This window comes from Megascapheus bottae, chromosome 24, assembly GCF_031878675.1.
Source record: "Megascapheus bottae isolate mThoBot1 chromosome 24, mThoBot2.hap1, whole genome shotgun sequence".
NCBI classification, from domain to species: Eukaryota; Metazoa; Chordata; class Mammalia; order Rodentia; family Geomyidae; genus Megascapheus; species Megascapheus bottae.
In genome coordinates, this window is record NC_143532.1 from 9,260,211 (window position 1) to 9,285,286 (window position 25,076).

At 48.9% G+C, this 25,076-nt stretch overlaps 2 protein-coding genes across 3 annotated transcripts in view; one reads left to right on the plus strand and one right to left on the minus strand.

Moving 5' to 3' along the window:
• The first annotated feature begins 87 nt into the window (after window positions 1-87).
• Dhx38 (DEAH-box helicase 38) lies at window positions 88-17,681 on the plus strand. Of its 2 annotated transcripts, XM_090357345.1 has the most exons (28): window positions 88-233; window positions 699-800; window positions 2,460-2,801; window positions 3,119-3,306; window positions 4,165-4,269; window positions 4,997-5,144; window positions 5,238-5,356; window positions 5,493-5,569; window positions 5,966-6,121; window positions 6,566-6,727; window positions 6,886-6,993; window positions 7,305-7,417; window positions 8,576-8,713; window positions 9,541-9,727; window positions 9,861-10,046; window positions 10,432-10,572; window positions 10,868-10,978; window positions 11,066-11,182; window positions 11,349-11,456; window positions 11,848-11,960; window positions 12,884-13,092; window positions 13,187-13,341; window positions 13,598-13,753; window positions 13,850-13,984; window positions 14,079-14,204; window positions 14,353-14,448; window positions 16,045-16,166; window positions 17,222-17,681. In XM_090357345.1, exons 2-28 carry the CDS (start codon window positions 769-771, stop codon window positions 17,304-17,306), a joined length of 3,735 nt encoding a protein of 1,244 aa, XP_090213471.1. In that variant the 5' UTR covers window positions 88-233; window positions 699-768; the 3' UTR covers window positions 17,307-17,681. The 2 variants fall into 2 exon arrangements, with proteins under 2 accessions (XP_090213471.1, XP_090213472.1); XM_090357346.1 differs by lacking the exon at window positions 699-800.
• A 3,328-nt stretch (window positions 17,682-21,009) lies between these two features.
• The window catches only part of Pmfbp1 (polyamine modulated factor 1 binding protein 1), a 47,117-nt gene continuing 43,050 nt past the window's right edge, over window positions 21,010-25,076 (minus strand). Inside the window, exons 20-21 of the mRNA XM_090357347.1 lie at window positions 21,782-22,008; window positions 21,010-21,258 (exon numbers count right to left, since the gene is read on the minus strand). Of these exons, the coding sequence (XP_090213473.1) occupies window positions 21,242-21,258; window positions 21,782-22,008 (244 nt within the window). The 3' untranslated portion in view covers window positions 21,010-21,241. The remainder of the gene's footprint in view (window positions 21,259-21,781; window positions 22,009-25,076) is intronic.

Below are 25,076 nucleotides of genomic sequence, written 5' to 3' on the forward strand. Positions count from 1 at the left end.
CGCGCTTCCCGAGGAAGGAGCGCTCGGCCAGCCTGTGGGCGTTCTCCGCCGCCTCGGCCGCCCTCGATGGTAGCCCTGGAGGGGTAGAGGGGCTCGCGCAGAGCACCATGGGACGGCAATGGCCGCTTTCGGTCCGCGGAGTTTAGCTCATTGAGGCCTTCTGCTCGAAGGGCTGCGGCGCTGGCGCCCCCGGATCCGGGACAGAAGGGCTCCGGGAGTTGGCGCCTGGTGCGGTGAGTGTCTCCGCTTCCTGTCCGACCCGGCGGCTCCACAGGCCGGCATATCCGGCTTGGGAACTCGCGGTCCTGGCCCGGGCGCTGCGGCGCCCAGCCGGTGCCCACCCTCCGGCCCGTTCCCTGGCTGCCCGGGCGGCCTCCCCGAGCGCCGGCGTGGCCCCGAGCCCCTGCGTCGGGCCTGTCGTAGCCGGTGAGCGGGCTCCTCGCGGCTTCCGTTTCCCCCTCCCAGAGCTCGCGGCCTAGGGCGATCTGGAGCGGAACGTGAGCTCCGGGAGGGCCGCGGTCGGCCCGCCCTGTTCCTCTCCCCCGTTACCAAGAACAGCGACGCGCTCGAGACAACTTAGTGCGTAAATGCCGAGGAAAGCCAGGGTTTTCTCATCCCCGCCCCCCCACGCCCCGTGGCTTCTCTGCCTCGAACCCGAATCTGGCCCCTTTGACTCTTGATCTGTTCCCCTTCAACAGCCGGTGAACTGCGGCCGAAGAAAATGTCCTTGCTCTGGGTCACACTTACCTTTTCGTGTTGCCTCTAGAGATGTTTGACTCCGCCTTCTCCTTTAAGAACGTGTAAGGAAAAGTCTGTCTTTGTTCATCCACTACACGTTTACCCTAGGCCATGCGCTGGGCCTCTTGTTGTCAACCCAGACAGACAAGATTCTCTCATTTGCATGGAGTGGCATTCCAGGGGCATCGTTCCTACTTCAGAAGGCTGCCTGGGACAGGCCATTTAACTCTCTTGCCTTGCCTGGATGTCACCAGATGACAGCGTTCTCTTAGTATTCTGCAAGATGACATTTTAAAATTACGTTCCCCCCCCCCCTGCATTAATGGTGTTTTCAGTACCCCTTTGTAGAGCAGGACATGTAAATTAAAGCTTGGCAGAAAGGCCAAGCTCTGGATTTTTGGAGGTGCTGCTCCTCACCAGTTCATCTGCTTTATGCTATTGTTGAAATGAGAGGGATTAGCCAAGTGTTCACCTTCAAGTAGTTCTGAGCAGTACAGAGGAATTTGTTACAATATGAAATCTACAAAGTCTCGTAAATGACTTTTAGAAGCATTTCTGGTTTAGTATTTCTCATAGATATTTTTGGTGAACATGATTGCCATGATTGACTTTGATTTCTGTGAGGTAATTTTTTTTTTAAGCTAACAAAACACAGCTAGTCCAAATGAAGCCACTAAAGTGCGTACAATAAGATAGTAGCCTTGTTTATGTGAATCATTATTCTGCTGAATGTATTGTTTAAAAGGAGAAAGAGGTAGAAACTCATTGCAGTCAGTATACAGGAGCAAGGCAAATAAATAGAATTATATCTGTATAACTACTTATGGCTACAGAGTACTTTCATAAAACATTTTCTTGTTTGAGTTTCATCATTATTCTATGGATTAGGAAAGGCAAAAATGATTTGCATTTGACAGATATTAAAGTTATGGTTAGCCAAAAATTCAGTTGCTTAGCATTATAGAAATAAAAAGTATCAGGAACCTAGGCTCTTTTTTCTTTTTTGAGCTCAGGTCTTGTACTTGCTTAGGAGGTATTCAACTGTTTGAGCCACATCAGAACTCTTTTTTTTTTTTTCTTTAGTTACTTTTCATGTTGAATCTTGTGTTTTTGCCTGGTGCTAGCCTTACACTAGCCCCATGGCTCATGCCTGTGAGCTCAGGGTGTTACCATCTCATGTAGCTTATGGATCAGGATGGAGTCTCGCTTTTTACCTAGGTTAATCTGGGCCCAGAGATTCTTCTGAACTCTGTTTTCCTGAGTAGCTGGGATTGTTGGCATGACCCATTCTCTCCCTGCCTCCCTTTAGGCAAGTTTTTATGAAGCATAGGCTGTTTTTAACTTGTCCTCTTAATTCATTCTCCCAAGTGCTAGAATGGCTCAAGAGCCTGGATCCTAAGTTTTAAAGTTTTTTTTTGAAACTTCAATTCTTGTTTCCCTATACTCCCTTTATACATAGCCATTATGCGGGTAACACACTCTTGGATTCTAGAATTTGATGTGCGGCTATTTGTGTCTTTGCTGTTTGTTGGAGTAGGTCTTTTGAGACTGTCAGTGACTTGATGGAACAGTCTTGACAAGAGTAGTGAAAGAAGTTCTGGTCTTGTTGTGGGGGAGGTAGGATTCATCATCTAAATATACCTATAATTGTAGTTACTCTGGGAAATGGCAAAGCTGAGCCTTCTCTTATGTATTTTACCAAATGGTTTGCTTGCGTCCAGAGCAATCCCAGAGCCTGCAATGGAGGACACCAGCGAGGATGCCTCCATCCATCGGTTAGAAGGCACTGACCTGGATACTCAGGTTGGCGGTCTCATCTGCAAGACCAAAAGTGCAGCCAGTGAGCAGCATGTCTTCAAATCTCCTACGCCCCGCCCTTCTTTGCTGGGACTCGACTTGTTGGCTTCTTTGAAACGGAGGGAGCGAGAGGAAAAGGATGATGCGGAAGACAAGAAGAAGTCCAGAATCTCTTCGTACAAGGACTGGGAGGAGAGCAAGGATGATCAGAAGGAAGCTGAGGAGGAAGGTGATGAGCAGGCTGGCCGAAGTAGCCGGAAAGATAGGTAACAGCTATTGGGCAGGCTGGCCCAGAAAGGGTTACAGTGGAGGCCAGAAAATAACAGGCCACATTTAGTTCTCTGTTCTGCTGGCCACTTAACACTTTATGATTTTGTAGATTCTGTAATGTTGACAGTTGCCAAGTATTGGTATTTTCTTTAGATGTGTAGACATAATTCAAAGGTAGTTGACAAGTAGATAATGGAGGTTAGAAAGCATCAGGAGATGTGTGAAAAGGCAGGTTACTTTTTGGCCTAGCTGGATGTCTGGAGCAAACGTGTTATCCTTTGGGAGGACACTTACCAGCCGGCTTCTGTTTCAGGCATTACCGGTCGGCTCAGGTAGAGACTCCATCCCATCCTGGGGGTGTGAGTGAAGAATTCTGGGAACGAAGTCGGCAGAGAGAGCGGGAACGTCGGGAACATGGGGTCTATGCCTCATCCAAAGAAGAAAAAGATCGGAAGAGAGAGAAATCACGTGACAGAGACTACGACCGCAAGCGAGACAGAGGTAAACTGTTGGCCATATTTCTGCAGCCTCTTCACATTTGAATGAACCTGCTAGTCCCTTCCCTGTTGTAGGTACTTTTCTAAGGACATTTGGGGAGTTCTGTTTGTATGATATCCGCCTGAGTGGGTCTTAACTCCATTAGGGTTTAAGAAAAGAGCTCATAGCAGCTGCTTGGCTTGAGTGTTTGGTCCTTGTTTTGTTATGAAAATTGGTAAGGAAATAATGAGCAATGCATATAAGAAACCAGAGTTTCCAGTAGGGTTATAAAGGAGAGTAGTGGAGAGAAAAGCTTGACTGATTAGCTTTGCTCAGTATTGTTTATAGTTTATAACTATTATAAAACCCTATCAACTTGTAACCATTCTTTTTTGAGTTCTTGAAGGAAAGTATATGTTATTGTAAGTTTGAAAAGTTTGAAATCTTCCTAGCCAGTAGCTAGTTTGCCTTTTTTTTTGTGGGTCATGGGGCTTGAACTCTAGGCCTGGGTGCTCTTCCTGAGCTCTTCAGCTCAAGGCTACCAAGCTACCCTTGAGCTAAACCTCACTTCTTGTTTTCTAGAGGTTAATTGGAAATAAGAGTCTCAGGTCCTTTTATGCCTGGGCTGGCTTTGAACCGTGGTTCTCAGATCTCAGCCTCTTGAATAGCTAGGGTTATAGGCATGTGCCACCGCTTCTGACTTTAGTTTGCCTCTTAAAAGAATAGGACTGTGTGATTTTCAGGAGCCCCTGAGCAGCATTAGAGCAGTGCAGGTTGTGCCTGTGAGTGATGGGGGGGGGTGGGCAGTTCCTTCCTCAAGTGTGCAGGTGGTGTGTGTCGGCATGAGGCACGTGGCTTTAAGCTCTGCATGTGACTTCACAGATGAGCGGGATAGAAGTAGACACAGCAGCAGATCGGAACGTGATGGAGGCTCAGAACGCAGCAGCAGAAGAAATGAACCTGAGAGCCCTCGACACCGGCCCAAAGGTAGATGGCTGCCCTTTTCCGTGGTGTGTGGTGGTGGTTGAGGTGTCTAAAGGGCAGAGTGAGTGACTCCTGTCTTCAGCGGGATGCAAGGAGGGCAGTGAGTGGAAAGTCCAACTCTCTACAAACCTCTGCATCATCAGGCTCTGAGTCAGCAGCATCCCTCCGTGTCTGTTGTGGTAGAGTTGCGCTTCTGTTTAGGTGACAGGCTGCTCAATGTCCATGTTTCTAAATAGCGGGAAAGAGTAGAGAGGTGGGAGCCACGCAGGGTTTACTGAAGAATGTTTAAGATAGATATGTGTGCAGAGAGAAACTAAATAGTCACAGAAGGAAAGCCGGACCTTTACATTCAGGTACTGTGAAATGTTGTCAGAAGGCTCCTATCCCTTACAAATCAGGGCAGGGTTATGGGCAGTGAAAGGAGGAGGTGGGAGACTCGGCTGATGGTTTTCTGTGTCTTTTTTTTTTTTTTTTTCCAGTCCTGGGCTTGAGCTCAGGGCCTGAGCACTGTCCTTGGACTTTCTCAAGGCTAGAGCTCTACCACTTGAGCCTCAGCACCACTTCCGGCTTTTTTCTATGTATGTGGTACCAAGGAATCGAACCTGGGTCTTTGTGTGTGCTAGGCAAGCACTTTAACCACTAGGCCAAACTCCCGGCCTCGGCTGATGGTTTTGAGGCTACGTCTGGGCAAAACAGACGTTTCCTGTGATGATGCCTTGCGCGTCCCCAGATGCAGCCACTCCGTCGAGGTCCACCTGGGAGGAGGAGGATGGTGGCTATGGCTCTTCACGGCGCTCTCAGTGGGAGTCACCTTCCCCAACGCCTTCCTATCGGGACTCTGAGCGGAGCCATCGGACGTCTACTAGAGATCGAGATAGGTGGGTGTGGCTAGAGCAGTTTGGATCTGGGCAGGGGAGCCATTGTCACCCAGGGGACCTGGCTTCTCAGTGACTGCTGAACCCCACTTCCAGGTCTGTGAGGAACAAGTACTCCGATGACACGCCTCTGCCCACCCCCTCCTACAAGTACAATGAGTGGGCTGACGACAGAAGACACCTGGGGTCCACTCCGCGGCTGTCCCGGGGCCGAGGTGAGGAAGGCCTGGTGGGGAGGAGGCAGAAGAGAAGTTTGGCTCACGTGAGACTGTGGGCTTTTGCAGCTTTCTTGGTGTTCCCAGGGGCTAAGCTGGGGTCGTGTGGGCTGACCTGCCATCTTCTGTCTTTCAGGGAGACGGGAGGACGGTGAAGAAGGGATTCCATTTGACACAGAAGAGGAGAGGCAGCAGTGGGAGGATGGCCAGAGGGTAAAGGCGGCATCTCTTGAGGGGCTTAGGCCTAGGACTGTGGTAAAAAGAGGGGCTAGGGCCCAGGAGCCCTAAGTGACCTTCAGCTGGACTGGTCATTGGAGGCAGTGGGTGATGGGTTCAGTTCAGAGCCCTGGAAGAAGCACAGGGTGCACACCTGAGCTCCTCCCCCTGGGAAGCTCCATTCAGTGGGAATGACCTGACTGCTACGATGTGGTGGTGCCACCTTGTGGTAGCTCTAAGAAGTGCTCTCATTATGGCCTGCCATGGAGGGGGGTTTTCATCCTAGTAGCTTTTCCTGTACCCCTGTGACTTGTCAAGTATCTGTTTCCCTCTAGCTGGGTCTCATGCAAAACTTGGCCTATTGTTCATGCTGCTTTGTCTCATGCGCCGCAGCAAGCCGACCGAGACTGGTACATGATGGACGAGGGCTACGATGAGTTCCACAACCCCTTGGCGTACTCCTCTGAAGACTATGTGAGGCGGCGGGAGCAGCATCTGCACAAACAGAAGCAGAAGCGTATTTCAGCCCAGCGCAGGCAGATCAACGAGGTATGGCCGTAGAGTCAGCGTGAAGTTGGGGCATGGGCCAGTAGCAGTAGGTCTTATCAGATGATGACCGTACAACTAGCCTCTGGTCTGCAGGGTTGGTTAGGGCCGTTCAGGCAGCTTTTGAACCTTTAGAAAATCTAGCTTCATGCTCTCCAGTGGGCAGTGTGCGCCCCGGGTGACACTGGGCGGGAGTGGGCATGGTAGTGCTTGCTTCTGGTAGGCGTTTTTGTCTCTTTGAGTAGGGCTATGGACAGTCACCCATTCATGGGCCAGCCTAGAGGTTCTGACTTAGATCTGAAGTGCTGCTTCTCGGAACAAAGTACTTGAGGTGACTGGGCTTCAGTACTCTGGCCGAGCTGCAGGGTAGAGGGGCCTGTGCCACCTCTTGGTGAATCTCAGGTGCAGTCTAATCGTGGCTCCTCCTGTGGGTCCCCCTCCCCCCAGGATAATGAGCGCTGGGAGACGAACCGCATGCTCACCAGCGGGGTGGTCCACCGCCTGGAGGTGGATGAGGACTTTGAAGAGGATAATGCGGCCAAGGTGCATCTGATGGTGCACAACCTGGTGCCTCCTTTCCTGGATGGGCGGATCGTCTTCACCAAGCAGGTGAGGCCGTGGGGCCAGACTGCCACAGGAAAGGGGAGGTAGCCTTGGATTGTCACCGGGTAGCTGCCCTGGTATGCATGAGGGCTGTTGGGAAGAAGACGCTCAAGTTGGCTTTGGTGATCAGTGTGCAATTTCTCTTTTTCCTCTACTTCCTCCAGCCAGAGCCTGTGATTCCAGTCAAGGATGCCACTTCGGACCTGGCTATTATTGCACGGAAAGGCAGTCAGACGGTGCGGAAGCACAGGGAGCAAAAGGAGCGTAAAAAGGTCAGTCCCTTGTCCCCTCGTGCTGGGAAGACCATGCAGTGTGCCTTAAAAATCTCCAACTCTCATGGGAAGGTCGAGGATGCACACAGCACAAAGATCAGCGCTGCCCCCCTACGCTTGGTCCTTAGTTCAGACAGCCCCAGGCCTGGGGTCTGGGGAGCTGGGATGTGAGGTTTGGGATGGGTGACTTGGTGTTGCAAGAGCCACGTGAGAATTTACTGCCTGCTAGGTGAATCCTCTTGTCCACTGGGGTTGACTCTCCATCACCCAGTCATGTCACAGGATAGGACAGACTTTCTTGTCTCCTTCAGGCACAGCACAAACACTGGGAACTGGCTGGGACCAAACTGGGGGATATAATGGGCGTCAAAAAAGAAGAAGAGCCAGATAAAGCTCTGTCAGAAGATGGGAAAGTGGACTACAGGTGGGTGCTGTCAGAAGCTCATGGCTTATGAAGAGCAAAATGTCACTGTGAATCTTTTGGTTTCCTGTGATCCCTTCCTTCTGTTTCCCTTTTACTAGCTTCAACTTTTCCTAGATATTTCTACCACTGTCATTGCCATGGCTGTTGAGCTTTTGTGATGACATTGTGAATAGAATGAGAGAGGTTAAGTAACGTTCTTGAGATCACCCAGCTAGTGAGTTGCCTAGCTTCAGAGCCCATACTCTTGGCTACTTGGTACCACCACCTTTCTAGATATTCAGCTTGGGGAGGTGCATTTTGCTCCTTTAGATTTCAGAACTACTCATTTTTAACAGAGGGTCTACAATCAGAAGGGTTATCTCATTAGGGAGTGACTTCTCTGTAGAGGTGTTAAGCTATTGGTGGAGTCCTGCTTGTTGGGGTTTCTGTGTTGGGTAGCTGCCAGGTTCCACTGTCTTTGTAATTCCTATCCCACTGAACTGTCATCTGAGTTAATTCTCTGTGAGAAGTGTTATGATCTCTCAATCCTGTTAGTCTCTGGGTAGTTCTGGTGAGTGGCCAAGAAGACTAGGTGGAGGGAGGAAGGGAAGAAGTGAGGAAGTGTTCATCGGGGCGGGTGGTTGGCAGGTCATGTGGACTGTTGGCACGGAGCTGGAAGAGTGCCCTGGTGATGCTGGGTCTTGGGATGTGTCTGTGAGTTAGACATGGAGTACTTTCTGCAAACACCAAGTACAACAGGTGAAGTGTGCTCACAGTTCTTTGAAATAGAGCCTTTTGGATTGTGCCTAGAGGTGGGAGGAAGTTATGTGTTCTGCAGCTGGAACTCTAGGGGACCCATTGGTAGTTCTTGCCCGCAGTGCTCTCTGTAAGTCAGTGCCTAGGTGGTTGATTTCCACTTCTCTTCTGGCCCTACTGTTTAGGCAGAGGGTTTGCCCACTTGATCACCAGTATCCCTTCTGATGCTGAGTGGAACTGTGACCTTGGATGGTGTCATGGGTTACAGTCCTTGGGCTGGAGGAGATTGGAGGAGAAAAAGCCTCAGGTGATGTCTTGTCAGAGCTGTTTTCATTGTTGGGTGCAGGAAGAAGGGCCAGGACACGCCATTGGGAGGGAATGTGGGATGTTATGCTTGGTGCTTAAGCTGCTGTGTTTCCTCAGGACAGAGCAGAAGTTTGCAGATCACATGAAGAAAAAGAGCGAAGCCAGCAGTGAGTTTGCAAAGAAGAAGTCAATCCTGGAGCAGAGGCAATACCTGCCAATCTTTGCTGTGCAGCAAGATCTCCTCACCATCATTAGGTAATGTCACTGGGCCCCGGGGTCTTCAGGGTTAAAGTGCCTGTCCTTTCTATCTTCTGTGTTTACTCCGGAACTCAAGGATTTGAACTCGGGACTTCCTGCTTGCTAGGTGGCCTTTCTTGCTGTTTTAAGTTCTTTTTTGAGATAGGATCTTGCTTTTTTTCTTGGATCCTTCTTGTTATCTTCCCACGATAGCTGAGATAGCAGACACTTGACTGTGATCAGCTTTTTATGTTGAAATGGGAGCTCAGGAATTTTTTTTTTTCTTGCCAGGCTTGGGGCTAGAACTCAGGGCCTATGCACTGTCCCTAAACTGCTCAAGACTAGCGCTCGGCCACTTGAGCCACAGTGCTGCCTGGACTGGCTTCAAACTGAAATCCTCAGATCTCAGCCTTCTGGTAGTGTGAGCCACTGGCACCTGGCTGTGAGTGGTTTTTATTTTTATTTAAAAAAAACCCAGGCTTTCCTGGAACCATAATCCTTCTGAGCTTAGCCTCTTGCGTATCCGGGATTATAGGCATGAGCTACTTTGCTATGCTTCTTCTTTTGTGCACTGCATCTGATATAGCAAGAGTGTAATTTCTTTTTCCTTGACTGGTTGCTCTTGGATACAGGACATAATTTGTCATCATTTTGCTTTTATATACCTGCTTAAACCTTTCTATGTTCTGGCTATGAGAGCTAACAGCTCCTTAAGAGTCTGTTTTCCCTGTCTAAGCAAGCATGCTCCTTGTAAGCTATACTTGGAGACCGGAGGTAGCAGAGGCTACTCAGACTTTTCTTGTTGTTGGCCTTCCACTCATTCCTCTGCCTGCTCTTCCTTGTAGAGACAACAGCATTGTGATCGTGGTTGGGGAGACAGGGAGTGGCAAGACCACACAGCTGACCCAGTACTTGCATGAAGATGGTTACACGGATTACGGGATGATTGGCTGCACGCAGCCCCGCCGTGTGGCTGCCATGTCAGTGGCCAAGAGAGTCAGTGAAGAGATGGGAGGAAACCTTGGTGAAGAGGTGAGGGGATGTAGGAGTGGAGCCAAGCAGATTTTCCATCCATTTGTGAGGTTGTGATCTGCTGCAGCCTGGATGCTGGGCTGTGCTAGCACTGAGTGGGGGCCAGAGCTTCTGAGCACGTCTCTCCTTCCAGGTGGGCTATGCCATCCGTTTTGAAGATTGCACTTCAGAAAACACCTTGATCAAATACATGACGGATGGGATCCTCCTCCGGGAGTCCCTGCGGGAGGCCGACCTAGACCACTACAGCGCCATCATTATGGACGAGGCCCACGAGCGCTCCCTCAACACGGATGTGCTCTTTGGGTTGCTCCGGGAGGTGAGGGCTGTGGGGGCAGTCCCTCTGCCTCCACCAGGCTTGGATTCCCAAGGCAATGCCAGAGCCAAAGGGCTCCAATGGGGCTGGGCCTGGTGGATGGGCTGTAGCATTCCAGTTCTTCTCCAGAGGGAGGCTCCAGATTGCCTGGCCCAGATACGTGGTCTTAGCTCAACTTGTTCTTGCTCAGCTGAGTGACTCAGTTTTCCTGACTACAGCTCCATCATTCAGTCTTTAAGATGGTTAAATCCAATCTGCCTGTCTGCCTGCTCTGGCTTCTGTTGTATTGTGGGGGGTAGGGTTGGGGCAGGAAGATAAGGCTGATGTGATTGGAGGTGGGGCTAAGGGTCCCAAACCCATGGGACTTTCTGCATGTTCTCTCTGCCAGGTGGTGGCTCGGCGCTCAGACCTGAAGCTCATTGTCACGTCAGCCACTATGGACGCAGAGAAATTTGCTGCCTTTTTTGGCAATGTTCCCATCTTCCACATCCCTGGCCGTACCTTCCCTGTTGACATTCTCTTCAGCAAGGTACTGAGGCCTTTGTTCTCTGGATTGACTCACCATGCCATGGACTTCTCCAATGAGAAGCTAGCTACCGCTGGGTGGGCTACCGAGTTGCGGGGGAGAAGACTTGGTGGGTGCTGTGGGGACAAGTGGAGATATTGTTTTGCTTGCTTCTTTGGGGCTGAAGTATGACTAGGGCCGGAAAGGCACTGGGACTTCCAGACAGGCCCATCCATACCTGGTGTGGATGGCTTCCCCAAGGGCTGCCCAGCCTGCTCTGTGAATTTGTCCTTCTGACTGTCCCCTGCTGGTGGTGCAGACCCCGCAGGAGGATTACGTGGAGGCTGCAGTGAAGCAGTCCTTGCAGGTGCACCTGTCGGGGGCCCCTGGGGACATCCTTATCTTCATGCCTGGCCAAGAGGACATTGAGGTGCGTGCCTTGGTCACCCCCGGGGTGAATGGGGTCTCCTCCCTGTTTGGGGCTCAAGCATCTCATGGCTTTTCCCCATTCCTTCAGGTGACCTCAGACCAGATTGTGGAACACCTGGAGGAACTGGAGAACGCACCTGCCTTGGCTGTGCTGCCCATCTACTCCCAGCTGCCTTCTGACCTGCAGGCCAAGATCTTCCAGAAGGTATGGCCCAGGAATGCCTGTTCTCTGTCTCCTGGTGTTCCCTGAAGGGGGCAAGTAGGTGATAGATGTTCCTTTCTTAGAACAAGTCAGGGGAGGAGGGCTCTTTCCTGCCCGTGCAGCCTTGATCTCTCGAGGACTCAGCCTTCCCTATGTGTCCTGTTCCTAGGCTCCAGATGGTGTGCGGAAGTGTATCGTCGCCACTAACATTGCTGAGACATCCCTCACTGTCGATGGCATCATGTTTGTTATTGATTCTGGTTATTGCAAATTAAAGGTAAGGAGAGGCCCAGAGAGCAGGTCCCAGGGTCTTCACCCAAAGCTAGCTCAGCTCAGCTCAGCTCAGCTCAGCGACTGTGAAACCAGGTCCTGGTTTCTGACTTAGGAGAGGCACCTGGGAATGGTGGGAGGCTGACAGTACTATTTTGTCTTACGCTTGATTCATTGACTCCTTGGGTAACTTCACGAGGTAGGTAATTTAAGTAACTCAGTAAAGATCGCAGAGCTGGTGTTCATGAGGCATTACTTTAGGTATTATGACATGGTTTCTTTGCCATTTTCCTCTGTTGTGATGGCGTGTCCTCTGTGATGTGCGATTGGGTTGTTTTTTCAGGAGCGCCTCCCGTTTCTCCCTCCACCCATACTCAGCTCTTTCTGCTACATCCTAGGTCTTCAACCCCAGGATTGGCATGGATGCTCTGCAGATCTACCCCATCAGCCAGGCCAATGCCAACCAGAGGTCAGGGCGAGCTGGCAGGACGGGCCCAGGTCAGTGTTTCAGGTAGGCCTGTGCTACTAGCCTGCTGTCTGGGGCAGTGCTGGGATTCCTGTGTGAGCCTGGCTGCAGCATGCCTCATTGGAGCTGGAGCCACTGGAAGGCTGCTCTTCAGTGCTGCTTTTCTGTAGGTCTGAGGTCCGTGGCAGACGTACAAGAATGAATGTGCAGTGGCAGATCAGCAGTTGGATGCTGATCAGCTTAGGATGGGTTGGAACAAATGACATTATTTCTTCCTTACTTTTACAGCTTTTTGTTTTCTTTTGTGGTGCTGGAGTTTGAACTCAGGGTCTTGTGCTTGCTAGGCAAGTGTTCTACTCCCGAGTCATGCTTCCAGTCCTGTTTGTTTTTTTGCTGGTTATTTTTGAGGTCAAGTCTTAACTTCCTGCCTGGGTGTGATCCGCCTGTGTTAGGCATCCTACTGTCACTGGGATTACAGGCTCATGCCAGTGTGTTGAGCTTTGTTGAGAAGAGGTCTCATAAACTTGTCTATCCCAGCTAGCCTCAAACCATTCATGAGCTTCTCAATCTCGGCTCCCAAGTAGCTAGTAATAGGTGTCAATCGCTGGTACCTGGCTCCTCCCACCCCCTCCTTTTTTTTCTGATTTAAAAAATAGTATATTCATTATAATAACTCAATAAATACAGGAAGGTCTTAAGAAAACTGCTATCACTCTGGCATTGGTTTCAGACATGAGACAGGCATTTGGAGGTTCTAGCAGAAAAGTTGGGAGGGCAGGAAAGGCAGGAATGGGAGAGGTGGTCCCCTGTACCACCCCCTGCAGGATGTATGGGCTGTTGTGGGACACACCTGTGGAATAGTGTTGATATCCTGTTGTGTAGTGACCGGTAGGCAATCAGGCATGTAAGTAGCCTGTAGACTACAATACTGTGCCAGCCCAGTGCAACCAGAGGCTCCTCCCCGGCAGGCTATATACACAGAGTGCCTACAAAAACGAGCTCCTGACCACCACGGTGCCTGAGATCCAGAGGACCAACCTGGCCAATGTCGTGCTGCTACTCAAGTCTCTTGGCGTGCAGGACCTGCTTCAGTTCCACTTCATGGACCCGCCCCCCGAGGACAACATGCTCAACTCCATGTACCAGCTGTGGATCCTTGGGGCCCTGGACAACACAGGTATGGCAGCTCCCGCAGCTGGCCGGGCCTCCAGGGTGCTGGCACGTGGCTTTTCTTTCCTGTCCTATTAAATGCCTGGGTTGTTCTCTTCCAGGTGGTCTCACTTCCACCGGGCGGCTGATGGTGGAGTTTCCGCTGGACCCAGCTCTGTCCAAGATGCTCATTGTGTCCTGCGACATGGGCTGTAGTTCCGAGATCCTGCTCATCGTCTCCATGCTTTCAGTCCCTGCCATCTTCTACAGGCCCAAGGTGGGAGGCAGGGAAGTTCTGCGACTCTCCAGAGGGCTGGAGGGGGAAAGCCTTTGTTTCTCTCTGATAGCCAGAAACCTAGAGTTTCCTGGAAGTGTTTTGGGAGTGTGCAAGAGTAACTTTTGTCTTCTAGTATGGTTGTGTGCCACTGATTATTACTACTTCTTCTGTGACATGTTTGAAGGTTGGTGTGGCCAGGTAGTCTCTGACCTGAGCCCCCCTATGCTGAGGGTAAAGGTTCTTTTTCCCTTCCTAGGGCCGAGAGGAGGAGAGTGATCAAATCCGGGAAAAGTTTGCTGTCCCTGAGAGTGATCACTTGACCTACCTGAACGTCTACCTGCAGTGGAAGAATAATAATTACTCTACGATCTGGTGCAACGACCATTTCATCCACGCCAAGGCCATGCGGAAGGTAGGGGGCAGTCATTCATATGAGCAGGTGCCTGGAGGTGGGGCAGGAAGGAGGGTGAAGGAGACTGCACTGTGCCCTGCCTGTATCCTGCCCTAGGTCCGGGAGGTCCGTGCCCAACTCAAAGACATCATGGTGCAGCAGCGGATGAGCCTGGCCTCGTGTGGCACGGACTGGGACATTGTCAGGAAGTGTATCTGTGCTGCCTATTTCCACCAGGCAGCCAAGCTCAAGGTGAGGCCGGAAGCCCTGTGGAGACCCGGGGACAAGGTCGGGGCCCCTAGAGCAGCCTATTCTGACATGGCCGCCTGTTGTACTTCTTCCTTAGGGAATCGGAGAGTATGTGAACATCCGCACGGGGATGCCCTGCCACTTGCACCCCACCAGCTCCCTCTTTGGAATGGGTTATACTCCCGACTACATAGTGTATCACGAGTTGGTCATGACCACCAAGGTAAGTCTTTCCTAAGGTGCGCTCCCCTGCCTCTCCAGCCGTGCAGGGTCTGGTAGAGGCCCACGTGGCTCCTCTCATTGTGGGCCCACTGTGGGAGGACCCCGGTCGCTCCACTCACTCATCTGTCTTGCTGCTCTTCTACCTGCAGGAGTACATGCAGTGCGTGACCGCCGTGGACGGAGAGTGGCTGGCAGAGCTGGGCCCTATGTTCTACAGCGTGAAGCAGGCAGGCAAGTCACGGCAGGTAAGAGTCCATGGAAGATGTGTGCTCGTGTGACCCTCACTTCCTGCTCCAGATACAGAAGCTGGGGTCCAGCCATCCTGTCTTTCTGTCCTCTTGCCATCTCACCACCCCAAAAGTTACTGCTTCAAATATTCATGAAAGTAGTAGTGTCAACAAGCCACCTTACATTTATCTCCTAGTCTTTATAATTGCCAAATGTCTAGACATTATTTTGATGATTATTTTTTTTTCGCCAGTCCTGGGGCTTGATTAGGGCCTGGGCACTGTCCTTAGACACTTTTTGCTCAAGGCTAGCCCTCTGCCACTTGAGCCACAGCGCCACTTCCAGCTTTTTCTGTGTATGTGGTACCAAGGAATGGAATCCAGCGCTTCATGCGTGTGAGGCGAGCATTCTACCACTAGGATACGCTCCTGGCCCTTGTTTTGATTTTTCTTACTCCATTACATGTGCATTTTTCCCCCCCTGTACTATGGTAAAGCTTTATCTCAGATACCATATTATTTATCTGGAAATACTTTGTGTATATATGTATTGTTAAAATGTAACTATCACTCCTAACAGAATTAATCTTTTGTTATCTAAGTTCTCTAGCCTTTAGCTTTCCTCATTTGTCTCAGAGATAACCTTTAAGTTTGCTTTCATTGGGATCCAGATACTGCAGCTGGTTGTTGTGTGTTAAGGCTCTCCTTCTACAACAGGTTCTGTTCCTTCCCTTCATGACCTTCATGACCTTCATCTGTTGGGGCATTCATCGTTTGTCCTGTAGAATATTCCAGAGGATGTATTTAGCCAGATGCTTCCTCATGGTGAAAGTTCCTCTTTGTAACTTGGTTAATTTAAAGGCACGATGGGATTCCAGCTCAGGTGTGACTTGTGTGTGGCCCTGTGAACTTCTTTTTGGATGTTGTCTGAAGGCTCTGAGGCGTGGTGGCTCTGCTTTAGAGGAGGCTGACATTGAGTTGGAGTCCTGGCAGTGTCAGCCTGGTCTTTTCTGAGTGTTCTGTCTGCTAGTCCATCTTCTGAAGGATCATCCCATGCTCACACGTGTTGTTTAGTGTTGTTGCTGGCCTTATGCTTTCCTCCTCCTCAGCATGGTTCTTTCCACACTGACCTGAATGCATCACCCTTTCCAGCCAGAGGGCTGCGTTTTCCAGGACTTCCTCACACAGTTGTGAGCTTGATTAAAAGACTGTATTTACAGATTTTGAATGGTGACAGGAGATATGAATGGCCTAGGACTGAATCATTTAATGTCTGTCTGGGATCTGTGAAAAAGAAAGTAAGAGCCAGGTGCTAGTGGCTCGCCCTGTGGATTGTGGTTCACAGCCAGCCTGGACAGAAAAGTCCTCATGAGACTCTTATCTCCAACTAATTACTCAAAAACTGGAAGTGGCACAAATGATAGAGCACAAACCTTGAGCACAAAGAGGCTCAGGGACATTGCCCAGGCCCTGAATTCAAGCCCCACACCAACCTATAAAAAGTAAGGCCTAAGTAGCAGAAGGGAAGGCAGCTTTGGTGCTGGGGCAGGGAGCCAAGCGAGGACCTGGATACAGACATGGCCTCTTCACCAGACCCTTTCTATTCTTCTCCAGGAGAATCGCCGTCGAGCCAAAGAAGAAGCCTCTGCCATGGAGGAGGAGATGGCCCTGGCTGAAGAGCAGCTGCGGGCCCGGCGGCAGGAACAGGAGAAGCGCAGTCCTCTGGGCAGTGTCAGGTGAGCTGGGGCCTTGGGGCCTGGCGATGCCCGAGAGACTGCCATGCCTCCATGGCTATGTAGTTGGACTCGGTCTGTGACCTTCTTCCTTTCTCAGAGGTCAGGCTGATAGCACATAGCTCAGAATCCCAGATCTACTCCCATTCTGGTTCTTTCTGGCCAGCGCCATCTTCCTCAAGATCAGTCATGAGCTGTGAGTGTGGCCTGAGGGCCCACGTGAACAGTGCACCCTCTCTGGTCACTTGGGCCATTCCTCTCACATCCGCTTGAGTATCACCCAGGTGGACTGGTGGCTGCTGAGGTGGCTGAAGCTACCTTCTGCAGCTCCCTAAGGGGGTCTGAGAGTGGCTTGCAACCCTTTTTAGCAAGGTGCTGGTGGCTCATGCCTGTAACCCAACTCTTCAAAAGACAGATGTGAAGATTATGGTTCAAAACCAGCTGTAGCAGAAAAGTCCATGAGATTTCTTATTTCCAGTTGATCAGCAAGAGGCTGGACGTAGAGGTATGGCTCAAGCGGTAGAGTGCCATTCTTGAGCCTTGTACATGTGAGTGTACAAGGCCCCGAGTCTAAGCTGCAGTACTGGCACAAAAAAAATCCATTTTGAACATAATAGATATCTGAATGAGATGACTTCCTTTATTTTACACTTGACAACATAGGCGAGCAAGGAGCACAAGCAAGCTAGAAATGGAGTCCTTCACTCTTGCAGCTGCCACCTACCTGAGTTAGAAATGGCAAGGCTCGCTGGGTGTGGTGGTTCACACCTGTAATCCTAGCTAGCCAGGAGGCTGAGATCTGGTGATGGTGGTTCAATGCCAGCCCGGGCACTAAAGTCTGTGACTCTTATTTCTAATTAACCTCTAGAAAACAGGAAGTGGCCCTGTAGCTCAAGGAGTAGAGTGGGTAGCCTTGAGCTGAAGAGCTCAGGGACAGTGGCCAGGCCCAGAGTTGAAGCCCCGCAACCGACAGAAAAAAGAAAAGAAATGGCAAGGCTCAGGCTTTGTCCTGACGTGAGGAGTGGTGTGTTTCTTACTCTTTCTCTCTGTCTCTCCAGATCCACGAAGATTTACACTCCAGGTCGGAAAGAGCAGGGGGAGCCCACGACACCTCGCCGCACACCAGCCCGCTTTGGACTATGAGCTGAGGGTTGGCACCAGGTTTTGGGTCCTGAGCCCTGTGGCCCAGTACCTGGGTGCTGTGGACTCTTATCTGTGCCCATCAAGGCTCCTGGAGCCATTCCTGCCAGGCCAGGCTCCACCACAGAGGAGAGAGGAGCTCTCAGTGCAGGAGTTTGGCAGGTGCAGGCCCAGGGACAGCTGCAGCACTGCCCCAGCTGCAAGAGGTGGCTGGACCCATCGCCCCATATCCCCTGTCCCCAGGACACTTGTGCCTAAGTGTCTTGGCTATGACTATCTTTTTCAACCTTGTGTAAAGCTGCAAGATAGACTTAGAGGCAATTGTAATTTGATTATGATTCAAGATTTGGAAATAAATTTATTATTTGTAAAATGTGATTGTATTTCTGATTTCCTTTTCTTTACTGCCATACAGTAAAGTAGGAGGGGCAGAGTGCCTGTCTTGACTCTCCGATGTGTCTTCCTAGGACTGCAGGTGTGAGCCACCAACAGTCTTAAAGGGCTTCTTGTATACTTAAGTAAATTTGTGAGTGTGTATGCGCTGGAACTGGAGCTTGAACTTAGGGCTCTTTTGCTCCTCCTTAGCTTTTTTGTTTTCCTATGGGGTTTTTGCCTCAAGGCTGAGGTTCCACCACTGAAGTCACACCTCCAGTTCCAGCTTTTTTTTTTTTTTTTTTTTTGGTGGGTCATGGGGTTTGAACTCTAGGCCTGGGCATTGCCACTGAGCTTTTCAGTTCCAGATTATGGCCCTACCCCTGGAGCCACAGTCCCACTTCACATTTTCTAGAGATTCATTGGAGATAAGAGTCTCACATTCTTTAGTGCCCAGGCTGGCTTTGAACCATGATCCTCAGATCTCAGCCTCCTCAGTAGCTAGGATTACAGGCATGAGCCACTGTGCCCAGCCAATTCCAGCATTTGTTGGTTAATTAAGAGTCTTGTGGACTTTTTTACCTGTGTGGGCTCTGAACTGTGATCTTTAGGTTTCAGCTTCCTACATAGCTAGGATTATAGATATGAACCATCATTGCTCAGCTGTAGTACACTTTAAAATCAGGAAGGTTTTTGTTTTTTTTTTTGGCCATCCTAGGACTTGAATTCAGGGCTAGCACTCTGCCACTAGGTTACACTACTTCGCAGCCCAGGAAGTATTTTTTTTTTTTTCCCAGTCCTGGGCTTGAGCTCAGGGCATGAGCACTGTCCTTGGACTTTCTCAAGGCTAGAGCTCTACCACTTGAGCCTCAGCATCATTTCTGGCTTTTTTCTATGTATTGGTACCGAGGAATTGAACCCAGGTCTTCATGCATGCTAGGCAAGCACTCTACCACTAGGCCAAACTCTCGGCCCAAGTATTTTTTTTTTAATGAAAAGATTTTATTAACATTGATTTTTTTACATCATATTTCAGATGTCATATTTAACAAACAAGTATTCTAGAAGTGAATCTATATGTAATCATTGGCACATAAATGGTAGAACATAATTAAAATTAAGCTGAGAGTTTGTTATACATACTGATCTATATAACATGATATCTCTAGAGTATATATCCCATCATAGATTTTTATGTCTATGTAGTTACATTTATATCTCCAAGATCATGTCAGTGATCTTGAGTATCTGAATATTGTACTGTTTGGATCTAATATCCACATGTCAAGGAGACCATGCGCCTTTTGTTCCTTTGGTCTTGACTTACCTTACTGGAACTTTTAGTACTATGTAGAAAAGTGGCAAAAGTGAGCTTTTTGCATAATTCCTGTTCTTAGAGGAAAGCTTTTGGTCTTTTGTCATTGAGTTTTTTTTTTTTTTTTTTTTTTTTGGTCAGTCATGGGGCTTGAACTCTGGGTCTGGGCACTGTCCCTGAGCTTTTCAGCTCAAGGCTAGAGCTCTATCACTTGAGCCACAGTGCCACTTCTGATGGTTAATTGGAGATAAGAGTGTCCTGGATTTTAGTGCCTGGGTTGGCTTTGAACCCTTATCCGCAGATCTCAGCCTCCTGAGTAGCTAAGATTACAGGCGTGAGCCACCAGCACAAAAAGTAATTTTTGCAACCATTTATTTATTTTTCATCTCTTGGCTACCCCTTTTTCTTTCTAAGCCTATCACATCTACTCTGGTCTGTCTGGATGGGCTTTCATAGCCAAGTGGCTGGGTGATGTCCATTTTTGTACCCTTTTGCTCTGCACACTACACTCTATTGGCTGTGATGGAGTCACCCCACAGGAAGTGAAAGCCAACTTGGAGGACATGTACAACATTCAAAATACATAGGCAGGGATTGTAGTTGGGGCCATTATATATGGAACCTTTGCATAAATTATGGAAATTATCTGCTTAGCAGATTAGGGACTAAGATTTCAAGGATACTGAGCTTTTGTTTGACTGAATGGGCCACAGAGAGGATGAGGATGCAATTTCATTAGTACATTTTTTTTTTTTTTGCCAGTCCTGGGCTTGAGCTCAGGGCATGAGCACTGTCCTTGGACTTTCTCAAGGCTAGAGCTCTACCACTTGAGCCTCAGCACCACTTCTGGCTTTTTTCTATGTATGTGGTACTGAGGAATTGAACCCGGGTCTTTGTGCATGCTAGGCAAGCACTCTACCACTAGGCCAAACTCCCGGCCCCTAATACATGTTTTTCAGGCTTAGTTTTCCCTATGAAATAGACTCTTATGCTAAACCAACTGGGGGAAATAGTCAAAGGAACATAAGTAGGAGAATCGTAAAAACTTCAAGGGATTTACCCATCACTCAATCTCACACTGTATCTCTCGAGCTTGCTCATCCCAAGTCCTGCCAGGAGCATCCTGTGAAACACACTGTTGTTATACAGTGACTTTTGGCCTTCATTCGCCTGGGTAAGGAGTCTGGAATATTTAAGAATCATTACCTACTGGAAGGATTTCTTCCTTCTCTTGTTTTGTGCCCTCAGAATGCAAGGGCTTTCATTACTTTCTCTTCCTTTACCCTAGCAGGTATTTGTCTCCATTTCCTATAGACTAGAAATAGATATTCTAGACATGTACTCAGTTTAACAAAATCCTACCACAATAAAACTGTTTAGCTGTCCTTGGAGTTTGTTCTAATGGAATTCTACTTGTATTGAGGTGGCTGGGGAGAAGAATAAAATTATTAGGAGAAGGAGTGTAATATGGCAACCAGAGAGGAAGCAGATAGCTTGCTCTCACTTCCTCTCGTGGAAAATGCATCACTTATTTCTCACTTTCTTCTGGGTCTCAAGAATACTTTTCTTTTTGAAAAAAAAAAAAGGTCTTCAGATTTGTTTCCTCTTTAAAATTGTAGACAGACACAGGAAAGGAAAAAAAAGGAGCTAATTATCTCTCTCTCTCTCTCTTTTTTTTTTTTTTGCCAGTCCTGGGCTTGAGCTCAGGGCCTGAGCACTGTCCTTGGACTTTCTCAAGGCTAGAGCTCTACCACTTGAGCCTCAGCACCACTTCCGGCTTTTTTCTATGTATGTGGTACCGAGGAATCGAACGCGGGTCTTCATGCATGCTAGGCAAGCACTTTAACCACTAGGCCAAACTCCCGGTCCCGTTAATTATCTCTTGTAGGTATAAAAGCAAACCCTGGCAAGCCAGAAACCTGCTTTGGGAATGAATGACATTTTGCTACCTCAGAATCCTGAGAAAGCATGTGGCTGGGGGCTGAGATGCCTAAAGATACCAGGCACTCACTGAGGCTGTATTGTTTATTTCTTTATTTCCGAGTCTGGGCCTGGAGGTGGAACTTTGGTGCTAAGGTTCATTCCACTGCAGGAGGTGGACAAAACTCAGTAAGACATTAGGACGGTTGCAAACCGGGCAGGGACCTTGATATATTCCCCTAAGTGCGTAGACAGGTCAAGAGAGATAGACGGAAACTCACTTTCCTCCGAAGACATCTGTGGCCGCAGTGCTCTGGGCAAGGCACTGATCCTAGCAAAACGAGGACCCTGAGGGAAATGGGAGGAAATGAGAGGTTTGGATTTGAAGAGAAATGAATGAGGTAATTCCCCAAAGACTGGCCTTCTAGCCAGGCAGCTCTGGGGTAACACAGAGTTTAGAGGTGGTAGGAAGTGTGAGTGTAGACTCAGGCTGAGTGGGGGCTGGGCTGCTTTTGTGGGGTTTCCAAGACCATAGATGGAGGGAGATGCCTGTCCTAGCTTTCCTCTCTTTCTTATGCTCCCTCAGACAAGGGGGAAGCTAGATCTGAGATAGGTACTTGGTTATCACTAACATTCTCAGATCAAAAATGGCCGTATTTTTGTCTCTTCCCTTGACAGATGTGGCCACATCTCCACAGGGATTACTGTTCTGTGTGGCTAAGAAAGTAACCATGAGTGACCCTTTCCTTCTCCCCAAGTGATTTCTCAGTCCAATGATGTCTGAAGAAATGATGCTACGCTGTTATGGTTTTGGCCCTGGGACAAGGAGTGGAGACATCATGGTAGCCCAAGTCATATAGGGCAGACATACCTGAATAGTGGGGCAACCCCATACATTTGGAGATGTCCGCTTTCTGATTCGCATCCTTCCAGCCCAATATGCCACATGGCTTCCCCTTGGGCGTGTGTTCCAGTCTGCTGGGGATTAGGGCTTTGGGGCCCAGCCTCGTGTTCCCAGATTTCATCTTCTTCTCTTCAATCTCGTTCTTGAGCTTCTTGTTTTCCTGCTGCAGATGGACCATGACATTGTGGAGCTGGCTGTGAGGAGAGGGAAGGACACATGAGCCTGTGGTCTGCTTGCTGAGCTTAGCTCCCTGCGGGGGAGGCCTGCAAAGGGGGCCATGACAGGAAGGAGGGTGTGGAGACCCAGGGTCCCGCAGGGCTGGGTTTCACACACACTGTGGAAATGGGGAGGCCATTTATCCGTTAGGAGCAAGTCTAGCCCTGAGGCCTGGGTGCTCATGGATCACTATGGAAATGCTTAGAACGCAATCAAAGCTTCAGCTCCGTCTGTCTCCCTTTGCTGAACAGTCGGGAGTACAGGAATCCTGTCTGTTTAAAACTTAAGTTTTTTATTTTTTATTTTATTTTTTTTTAGATAAGTTTTTACCCTGTAGTCTAGACTGGTTTTGACTTATGATCCTCTTGCCTCTGCTGAGATTATTGTCATGTCCTAACATACTTAGTGAGAACTTGGTAAAGTGTGTGTGTGTGTTCCTATTTTACAGCTAGAAAGTGCATGGAGGTGAGGCAACACTTCCGTTACCCTGGTTCCTGTGTGCAGTAAATGGCAATGATAACTACCATCTGCATTTGCCATCACAATTGCATTTCCCCGGTGGGAGAGCAGTGTTTGGAAGTACTCTGAAACAAGCCTTTCAGAGCTCGAATTCTGGCTCTGTCACTGAGGAATTCTGAGACCAGGGACAAATGATTGATCTTCCCTGTTTATCTCCTTCCTCATTTATAAATGAGGTCAATATCCACTGTCAGTTCTTGACTGTTTTTGACTTTATAATGTTGCCCAAACTATATGTATTTGGTAGAAACTGTACTTTTAGCAGCACGTGGTCCAATCCTTCCTCAAGTTCCTGGGCCATGGTCTCTCCGTGCTCCCATTAGCCATTGGGTTAGCAGGGGAAAGTAACCGCAACTCTTCACATAACTGTGTTGCTGAGCTGCATTTGACAGGTTACTTGTTGCTTTTTTTTTTTTTTTTTTTTGGTGGGTCATGGGGCTTGAACTTAGCCTGGGTGCTGTCCCTGAGGTCTTCAGCTAAAGGCTACCACACTATCCTTGAGCCAAGCCTCACTTCCCATTTTCTAGAAATTAATTGTAGATAAGAGTCTCATGTTCTTTAGTGCCCAGGCTGGCTTTGAATCTTGATCCTCAAATCTCAGCCTCCTGAGTAGCTAGGATTACAGGTGTGAGCCACCATGCCCAGCTAGTTGTTGCATTTTTTTTTTTGATGGCACTGTGGTTTGACCTCAGAGCCTTCTGTTTGCCAGGCTGGCTCTCTACAATGAAGCATATATTCCTGGCCATTTTTGTTTGGATTAATTTTCAGATAGGATCTCATGTTTTTTGCCCAAATGTCGCCTTGGACCACATCATATGTCTGCCTCCTGTGTGGCTGAGATTACACCACTACATCTGACACTTAAATGCATATTTTTCTGTTCCTGGGGCTTGAATTCAGGGAATGGGCACTGATGTTGAGATGCTTTTACTCAAGAATAGTGCTCTGTTTTGAGCCACAGCACCAATTCTGGCCTTCTCTAGTGGTTTATTACAGATAAGAAGCTCACACTCTTTCTTCCCTGGGCAGATTTTGAACCAGGATCCTCAGATCTCAGCTTCCTGAGTAGCTAGGATTACAGGTGTGAGCCACCATGACCAGCTTGGCTTCTTAAACGATTTTTGATTTAATAGTATTTCAACTTATGCTGGGCTTATCTAGACAACCCAACTTCAGTTGAGTACCTGTATAGTGAACCTGTATATCTTAAGAATATTAAACAAGTTCATACATGTAAAGCACTTAGAACAGTGTCTCACAGATACCAAACAACTATTATTAGTCGAGCTACTTTTATTATTAAAAAATTTCCTTTCAGTAGGATCAAGGAAATCAGTTCTTTGTAAAACAGAACACCCTATACGAAAAGCTTGAAGTTATGTTATTTTTTTTTCAGATTCTATCAAGTTTTAGTTAACTCTCTCCAGGAAATGTTTATTTTTTATTTTTTTTAATATTTTTTATTGTAATTAGTAAAAGGGTTACATGATATTTGCCAGATAGAAGGTGCATTAAGTCACATACATTGATACCCTTTCACATGTCTTGGTACCCATTACCCTCCCCCCCACCCCCCCACCCGTCTTGGTTTTCCCCCCTTCCCTATCAAATCAGGAAATGTTTATATGCAGGGGAAAACAACACAGACTTTTCTAGCAGAACTCAAAGCATTCATCTGCAGTTTCTTCTCTGGGTTCCTAACAAGCCTGGATGGTCTGGAAGGCCCTGTCCCCTGCAGCCCCTTATCCATTGGCCTTCGGCAGGAGGTGGGGGCCAGGCACTTCCCTGCCTCCAGTAGCACACACAGTGCATGTCAAGGCCCAGCTGGCCTCCATATGCAGTGGTCTTATTCCTTCTGACCAAAATTTATGGTAGTGCTTCACCCCTGGGTGTCACAGATGGGTTTCAGGCTGGAATCCTTTGGGCTCAGCCCCTGGGGTAGAGTTTGGGGGTGGCTGCTGCTTGATCTACTTTGTCACAAGCAAGCCCATGCCAGATCCTTCGAGTGTGCCACCGAGATGTGTTCATTTCTGACAAAAGTTAGGATGCTGTCTGCTAGGGTCTACCATCACCTTCCAGATCTCACTTTTGGACATTCGTTTCTTTACCTATCTCCTCAAACCTCCTACACTCTTCCATCCTCTCAGTGGCCCCAGCTGTGACCACACAGGTGAGGCCAGGTTGCTGAGGAGGGGGGCCCCACAAGCGCAGGTTCCTTGATGATGGGGTGGGACAGAGGAACCCTCCTCTGAACTGCTCATTTCCGGATGCGCATGGTGAGCTGCCCTCTGTTGCTCATCTAGGGGAATCTGTGTTGCAGTCCCTTAGTGCCCATGTGTCGTCCAGTGCCTGTTCCCTTCTCAGCCTTCTTGGCCTCTGAGAATTACAGGGAGGAGAAGTGGAAGGGGCAGGCGGACCGGTGACCCCCACTTGTGCAGCTGGTTAGGGGGTTAAGGCCAAGTGGGGCCAAGGTCACAATAATGCTGATTCAGGACTTGAGGGTCTTCCCTGGGGTGGGAATGGCATG